General features: G+C 40.8%; 1 protein-coding gene and 1 long non-coding RNA gene across 9 annotated transcripts in view; both read right to left on the bottom strand.

Annotated features, from left to right (window-relative positions):
• Positions 1-7,491, bottom strand: part of LOC106149722 — a 27,483-nt gene extending 19,992 nt beyond the window's left edge. Inside the window, exon 1 of the long non-coding RNA XR_001236045.1 lies at positions 7,288-7,491. This is a non-coding gene — a long non-coding RNA (uncharacterized LOC106149722). The remainder of the gene's footprint in view (positions 1-7,287) is intronic.
• The window catches only part of Eif4g3 (eukaryotic translation initiation factor 4 gamma, 3), a gene marked incomplete at its 5' end in the record, with an annotated part of 297,239 nt that extends 288,386 nt beyond the window's left edge, over positions 1-8,853 (bottom strand). For all 8 annotated transcript variants that reach the window (XM_013519513.1, XM_013519514.1, XM_013519512.1 and 5 more), the window contains 1 exon segment: positions 8,784-8,853. In XM_013519513.1, coding sequence (XP_013374967.1) covers positions 8,784-8,853 — 70 coding nt within the window.
• Positions 8,854-8,869: the final 16 nt, after the last annotated feature.

An 8,869-nucleotide genomic window follows, 5' to 3' on the forward strand; every position in this document is an offset into this window, starting at 1 on the left:
GGAGGCTGAGGCAGGAGGATCATTGCGAGTTTGAGACCAGCCTGAGCTACAAAGTGAGCTCAAGGCCAGCCTGAATTACATAGTGAGAACCTGTCTCAAAAAGACAAAAAATTAAAAAATTTAAAGAAAAAAACGGAAGGGGCTGGGGATTTAGCTCAGCGGCACAGCACCTGCTTGGCAAGCACAAGGACATGAGTTCGATTTCTGATGGAGGGGGACCAAAAAAAAAAAAAAAACAAACACAGAAGATCTCTACAAACTAAAAGTAATCTCCATAGTATACAGTACTTGCTACAGATAATGTTAAGCAAGTGATCTATCACTGAACTAGAGCTCAAAGCCTCCAGGGTGTACTTTCAACTGAAAAAAAGAAAAGCCCATAAAATGATCTATAGTATGCTACTTTCACGCAAGAAAGGGGACATAAGAAAATGTATAACTATCTACTCAACGTAGAAAAAAATAAAGAGAAGGACAAACAAGAAATTAAACTGGTTATCTACAGGTAGAGGAGGAAAGAAAAAACAGAAGCTGTGTAACAGATATGGAGGGAAGAAGGCAGCAACACTTTTCTGAGTATACCTTTTCTTCATAACTCTGAATCTCAGAACCAATGTAATGTTTCGCATATTCATAAAACAAACAAAACCAAAAGCAGAGGAATGGGGTTAGATACTGTATACTGAAACCATTTCATGTATATACTCAAATTAAGTAAATAAACTGAGAGCCAGGTTTCCTAATATTGGAGAAGTTAACAAGCAGCTGGCGACAGCACCACACACCTATAATCCCAGCATTCTGGGAGATGGGCAGGAAGATCCTAAATTCAAGCCCAGCCTGGGCAATTTAGTGACTTTACCATGTCTCAAAATAAAAAGTAGCCTGGGGAGATAGCTCAGTGCAAAGGTTCTGGGTTAAATCCCAGTACCTCAATAAAAGTATCTGAGGTTGGGTATAGTGGCGCACACCTATAATCCTAGTACTCAGGAGGCTGAGGATGGAGTATTGCTGTGAGTTTGAGGCCAGCCTGGACTACAGAGTGAGTTCAAGGCCAGCCTGCACTTCAAAGTGAGACCCTGTCCCAAAAAATTTAAGTCTACAAATATATGTATTTTTTTTTTTTAAGTTTTTTAAAAAGACCAGAACAGCAAGCATGAGGACCTGAGTTCAATTCCCAGTACCCAAAAACAAGACCAGAACAGGAGAAAACATAACAAATGTTCAGTGGTTATCCTCTATGCAACAAGATTACAGATGATTTCTACACTTCCTTTTCTGCTTTTTAAATTTCCTACTTTGTGTAACTTTCATAATCATAAACCAAGCTTTTAATACTAGTATTTGACTATATTGTTCCTCCTCAACCCTCATACCAACCCTAAATCTCAGTATCTATGCTTAAAATACAAGTCAGCCACTTTAGTTTTGTAAACCAACTCAGTGTTACTCCATCTCAAAAGAAATTACAGAATTATTTTCAATTCAATTAGTATCAGTGCCAAACACTTTTACAGCAGTTCTGAATGCCAGAAGTGAGTTGTTGCCAGATGTGGTAGAGCACACCTGTAATTCCAGCAGACGGGAGACTGAGGCAGGAGGATTACCATGAGTTCAAGGCCAACCTGCACGATATAGTGAGTTCAAAAGTAGCCTGAGCTACATAGCAAGACCCTGTCTCAAAAAAGATAAAATAGGTCCAGGGGTTTAGCTCAGGGGCACAGTGCCTGCCTGGCAAGTGTGAGGTCATGAGTTTGATTCCTGGTACCCCAAAATAAATAAAATAAATAAAATAAAAGTGAGTCAGTCATCTACATTAGCCTTAAAACTGACCTTTAAGCCAGGCGTGGTGGCACACACGCCTGTAATCACTGCACTTGGGAGGCTGAGGCAGGAGGACTGCCAAAGATTCAAGGCCAGTTTGTTCAGGGGCAGCCCAAACTATACAGCAAGACCCTGTCTCAAAAAAAGAAAAAAACTTCTCTTTAAACTATCCCCAGACTCCAATTTATTCACATAGTAAATACTGAGCACTTCATTTACAGACTGTCTTCTATCTCCCAAGCACTATTACAGGTGTTGGCAAATCCACAGTGAACAAAACAGACAAAAATCTCTAGCTGGGCGTGGTAGTGCATGCCTGTAATCCCAGCACTGGGGAGGCTGAGGCAGGAGAATCTTTTGTGAGTTCGAAGTCAGCCTTGGCTACAAAGTGAGTTCAAGGCCAGCCTGAATGGGGCTGGGGATTTATCTCAGCAAGCGCAAGGTCATGAGTTAAGATACTGCGGAGGGGGGGGGGGACGGACACACGGGACACAGAGCCCAAAAAACAAAACAAAACAAGGCCAGCCTGAAAAAAACAAACAAACAAAAATCTCTGCCTTAGGTGGCACACACCTGTGATCCCAGCACTTCAGAAACTGAGGCAGGAGGATTGCCATGAGTTCCAGGCCACCCTGGGCTACACAGTGAGTTCAAGGCCAGTCTGGACTACATAGTGAGACTGTCTCAAATAAACAAAAAAGAATTTTTTTTCTGCCTTCATGGACCTTACATTCTACTGACAAAATTCAGTGTCTCATTAAAAGTCAGGCTGCATACACTAGTCTGGAAAAACTACAAAACAACTATTTAATAAAGGTCATAAAAACTAACAAATTTCAAATGTACTTAAAATAGCTTAAACTATCTCAAATTTCAGCTGAGCTACAGAAGAGTGAAAAACTCCTTCTAGATGGCAGCATGCCGAGGAACTCGATGCCATTTGAGAATTCAGAAGAGGCTTGAGATCCTGCAATATTTCATCCATGTAAATCTCAGCTGCAGTTTATCCATTGCTTTAAGTCATATGCCCTGGTAACAAGGAGGAAATAGTCTCCTATTATATTAGTTCAAAGCATTATTATTTCTAAAGTAAGAACAGATTGTCTCTCATCACAGAACTCTATTCCACAACTTATTTTCCCTCATAATGAACTAACTGTACCATCACCCAGGGTTAGGCAGCCACTGACCATGGCAACCTCATTTTATGATTTCATATCACCCCCAAACAATAGTCTTCACAGTCAGTGGTAAGGCATTTCAATTTCAGTCTCTTTGGCTATAAACCTAGTAATACATCAAGAATAGAGGCTTTTATAATGAACAAGTGATCTTACTGCTAACATTGGCATGCTTCTAATGTCAATAAGCTTATCTAGAAATATGTAGCTTTCCATCAAGATACCAGTAACTGGTCCCCTGAAAATCCTCCCCTATATTTACAAGAACAAACAAAACAAATCTTAAAGCACAATCTTCAGAATCATAAGCCATAATTTAAGAAGATCACTGAATATATTAGTCTGGACCGTTTAAGGAAGGAAAAACTGACAAGCAAATTATTTAATGTGACTAGCTCAATATAATACATCTGCTCACTGGAAACAAATTGTAAATGGAAGAGCAAAGCCAGGTGTGGCTTGCAGATGATCCATTCTGGGAGGCTGAGGCAGGAAAGAGCATCACAAATCCAAGCCTATGCAGGGCAATTTAATGTCTTAGGGAGAGCCGTCTCAAAATAAAAAAAAGGGCTGGAGATGTAACTCAGTGCAAAGGTCCTCGGTTCAATCCCCAGTACCTCTAATAACAATAAAACAAAGTAGAAGAGACAAATTGAGACTTTTTCACTCCCAGTCAAGGACACTTCTCAATATACCAAGCTAAATCTTGTGTTTTAAGGCTAGCAGATACTATTTCTAAGCCAAAGTTTAGCATCAAAAGGGCAGGGTATTATGTGATGAATAGGAAGGAGACCAGAAGGATCAGTTACATTCTCCTTTTCATACACTAATTTCTCAGATTATCATGCATAAAAGACTTGGAATCTATAGCAACAAGCCACTTGCTGTGATACCTCCTCTAGCTTCACTGCTGCTACCAAAAAAAAAAAAATTCTGAAATATGACTGAAATCCCTGTATTAAAAGGGATGAGAAATGGAATTGGGAAAAGTCAGGTGGCAGAGGAGCTATGTAAACCTGGGTTAATTCTTACTCATGCTTCTAATTTAGCTCAGATGTCAACTTCTTCCAGGAAGCCCTAATTCCTCCTCCTCGGACAGGACTTGTGAAAGTTAGTTATCACTTTATTTGCCTCATAGTATTCTGTCGGCTTACCAAGCAAGAGCAGGTTTTTTGAGGCCAAAGTTCTATCTTAGCTTTTCCACCCTAGATCTTGAACCAGCCTGGCACACAACAGATGGTAAATAATCGTTGCAAGTTCGAGACTAGCCTGGGCTACAAAGTGAGCTCAAGGCCAGCCTGAACTGCATAACGAGACCCTGTCACAAAAAAGACAAATAAATAAATAAATAAATAAACAAACAAATAAAGTCATAAACTTACCACCTATACTGAAGCCTGATAGAAATACCTTAAATGTGGCAATCCTCTATATTCTGATGCAAAACATGGGTTTCAAACACTTTAGAAAATGGAGCTGGGCATGGTGGTCTCCACCTGTAATCCCAGCAGGGCAGCAAGGGGTGCTGAGGCAGAAGGATTCAAAGCCAGATGAGGCTACATAGTTGTTCAAGGTCAGGCAGAACTACATTGTGAGATGCCTAAACTCCCTCTAAAAAAACCAAAAAACAAAACCACAAAAAACAATTTAAAAAAAAGTCGTATCAGAACTCCAAAGCCAACATAGCAATACTCCGGTGTTTTAAACTCTCACAGTTTAACAGAAATATCTCACTCTGAAACCTGTAAACCTAGGGCAGGGAGTGGTAGCAGCTGAGCTATAACTAAGGCTTCTGAGTAACTTTCTCACTTTCTCCCTGCGTTATCTCTATCGTGCACCTGTCTCCCTCTTTCCTTCCATGTTTTTCCCCCCTCTCTCCTTCCTATAGGAGGATCTACACTCAATATTTAATACTTCCTTGATTGTGGGGTTTGGGAGCAGAGAGACTGTCAGCCACAATAGCAGCTACAGAATTCCCGTTGCCAATTATAAAGGTATTTTGTTGGAGACTTCTGAACAAGCAGAAACAAGCACTGAATCAAATATGGAGGGCCTATGCTTTACAGGCTCTGTGAGGTGAAGATAACCTACTTGTCTAGCACTATGTGGCTATGAACTAATTAAAACGTACGATATCACGGTGTTCTAGATCACTCTTTAAGGCTTCTTTTCTGTACAAAGACCTTCTTCCCCTGACTCTCAAATACAGGAAAATATTCTTGCTCCCCTTGCTACAAGCAGGCTGAATGAGAAGTAGTCTGGCATAGTAAGAAAGGTCCCCATGGGCTTATATTCACTTATAGCAGCCTGAATCTCAGATCCCCTTTTACCGGACAGATAACCTTGAAAACATTACTAACTATTCTGCACTTGAGTTTTCTCATCTGTAAAACAGGTTTAATACCTACCTTATTAGAATTCAATAAAATCATGCATATATGGCTCCTACAACAATATGCACTTAATAAATGAATAGTATTAGTATTAATATTTAAATCTAGCTCTGGCAGAGAAGTAAAAAGTAGACAGCAAACATTACTGGCTTCGGTGTATAAAACTAAAAATCAACACAAGGAAAAAAAAAAGGAAAATTATAATACCAAAAGACTAACAGGAATACTGGTTTCAAATATATGTATGTGAGGACACAGATCTTTTCTGGCTGACACAAGTCTTTACCTAATTAGTTCTTGCAAGAGCCCTCTGTCTGATTTTCTTAACCAACCTGGCTACCCCCAAACAGTAACTAGACTCCCCAGAAGTGTCAGCAGCCCTGAGAGAAATTACACCCTGAAGTCTTTCCATATAAATAGAACACTGTGTATTCATACCAGACTGCAAAATTGTTCTGTTTACTGAGAACCATTTGGGCACCCGAATTTAAACTCATTTATCTTGAATTATCTGAAGACTGAGTGGTTTCAATCTAAAGGAGATCCAAGAACCCCCAGAAAAATGTAAACAAGACTTTCAGTGTATGGACAGTTTTCTGTAGAAGGGGTCTATGAAATTTTCATCAAAATGGCAAAGCTGTTTGTTCCCTAGAAAAAGGTTAAGAGTCACTGTTAAGATTCTTCACAGAGCCTCTCTCAACTTCCTAACAGGAAAGCTGGGATAAGCCATCTCAACACAACTGTCTGTTTGAAGTCAAAGAGGCCATTTCTACTTGAAATGGCCTTACAAGTCCTGCCACAAAAAACTGATGCCTACTTAGTAGGTTCGTTTCCACTCAAATCTGTTGTTGCTAACATTTCTCATTTCTGACTTTTCAGCTCAACATTAAATACAAATGAAAGACATCTTGCCATGACAATCACTTCCTAGTATCTTTAAGAACTTAAAATACTATCTGAACTTATTGATGCAAACAACTGTGCCTGCATATTTTGAGGAACAAGATGTCTATTAAGGCCATGACAAAAACCAAGCAACTCCCGCTCTGCACTCCAACATGGATGCTTCAATATGACCAATTTACCCCACAATGACCACTTGCTTCACAAACAAATTCTGACATTCCAAGTTAGAACAGCAGAACTGCTCTATTTCAACCCGTTGTAAACCAATTCCCCATTAGCAGTTAATAGCATTTCACCATTGGTGTGTTCTGATGAAATCTATAACCTGTCATTCATTTACTATTTATGTAATAAGTATTTACATTTTAATTGCAACTTTTTAGATGGGAGGCAAAGCGAAGGTAACAACAGCTGTAGAATATAACAAAAAGGAAGTTAATTTTAGCTTCAGTGATAAGCAAAATTGTAAGTCACAAAAAACTAATATTACTACAGATAAATTTTTAAATGATCACAATGGAAAGATCTTAAAATTTAGTCATCTTTTAACAATAGTCTGTTTTACTCAAAAGAAAACTAATTTGCAGGACTAGTAGCTACTTATATGCTGCAACCAACCCAGAGCTTTTAGGAGTCCTTCCTTTGGGATGTGCAGAGGAAAAAGCAACCTAAAACACTCAAGTCACAGCTCTCTGTGCCAAGTAAGCCACCAAATTCACCCAGCACTAATATATTCAGCCCTGTGTCCCTACTGATTTACTTTGTACATCAAAAACACATACTATGAACTTTCTTTTATTTCTGTTTCATTGCTGAAACAGCTCAAACACACGGTGTGATGAACAATTTGGTGGCACAGTACAGAAACTTACAGTCTTATCCAAGTGTAGCACAACTAAGAAAAAAAAAACTGAAATTAGAAAAAAAATTACTTACAAAGTATTAAGATAGATATTTTTAAGAGATCCAGCTCTGAACTTTACCTTAAAGTAGGCAAACAAGTCAACCTTTTCCCTCGCAGTAAAGCAACTAGAGATATCGATCAAAACTAACCAGGTTTTCCATAAGCAACACTAACCACTCTCTTGGGTGAACAATGCTTAAACAGAATCATGCAGGATAAAAACATTATGAAATCAGCGTACACATCACACTGGAATGGAATTTATCTTTCCTCTGCGTCACGCTGCCTGGATTGAAAAATGTGTGCTAACAATATATAAAGAACAGAGGGGAAAAAAAAAAAAAGAACAGAGAAAATGACACTTGACAGAAACCAAACAGTGACCTGAAATGACTCTAGAAAAAAAGATGCCTTTCCCTTCTCAAAGTAATCGATACAGACAAGAAACTACAGACTATGAAATAATCTGTGCCCCTCGCAGCAGTTACTTATTTGCTCTGACACCTCATCTCTAAAAGTCAAACGCAGGATGACACAAATACAAAACACAATACACCTAAAATCCAACCATTACTTATTGATTTACACTAACAAGGGATGTGGGGAGGAAGGTGCATGATGAAATGTTATTCCCGGGTAGGTAATACCTTTCTAAATCTCCGTGGAATTCATGAATTCAGCGGTTTACCTTCGCTGGCTAGTTTTTTACTAAAATACCTCGTCACCGAGACTTTTCAATCAAAGCTGTCGAATAACATCAACTGGACATAATGAATACTAGGCTTTCTTCCAGCTCTGGTACCCTCTGCATATTAGGCCTATGGGAGTATAAATTAAGGCTCTTTAAAAATATCTGGCATAATTTAAGCCTTCCAAGAAGCAGGACTTTTAGGGGTGATGGGTAATGTCAGTTAACTTCCTCTTCCTTCAAAAAGGTCAGACAGGGAAGCGTCCTCCTCAGATCGCGTCCTACCACAAACCACATCACAACTCGCCTAATCGCTAAAAAACATTAGCCAGAGGGAACGCTTTTTGCACACTTCACCAAAGACTGAAAATCCAACTTACCTCGGGAACGGGCTGACTAGTTTCAAACACATTTATCAGTGAAGTTTATTATGTACTGCTAATGACAATTCGGGAAGCCCACCAACCTCCGCGGCTGCAGGGGGGGCTGAGGGGGGATGAGGAGTAGGAAGGTGTAAGCCTCCCAACAATCAGGGAAAAGCCTTTCCAGCAGGTTGGCCCCAGCGACCAGCAAATCCTGCCCAATAATGGGGAGGAGGATAGGGGAGGAGAGAGAAGGGTCTCTAGATCTCAAAGGGAAGGGCTGCGGAACAGAAGCAAGGCCCGGCGGGGCTAGTTTTCCCGGCGCTGCGGAGGGTCCCCAGGACCCCCGCAGGGCTGCTAGCTGGGGCACCTAAATGCTCGGCCAAGCCCGAAGCAGGGCTTCAAAGCAGCCCCTCTCCTGGCTGGGCTGCGGCAGCCAGCAGGAGGGGTCCCCCCAGGACTTCGGGGTCCCCCCGGGCTGCGGCGACGAGAACCCAAAGGCCTGAAGGAAGGTGAAAAGGATACTGTTGGGGCGCCTGGGTCTGGAGGGCCCTGATGTTCGGGTGAGGAGGGGCCGCCGCCGCCGCCGCCGCCGCTGCCGCCGCCGGGTG

This window comes from Chinchilla lanigera, unplaced genomic scaffold (assembly GCF_000276665.1).
Source record: "Chinchilla lanigera isolate Chin_1 unplaced genomic scaffold, ChiLan1.0 scaffold00051, whole genome shotgun sequence".
Taxonomy (NCBI): Eukaryota; Metazoa; Chordata; class Mammalia; order Rodentia; family Chinchillidae; genus Chinchilla; species Chinchilla lanigera.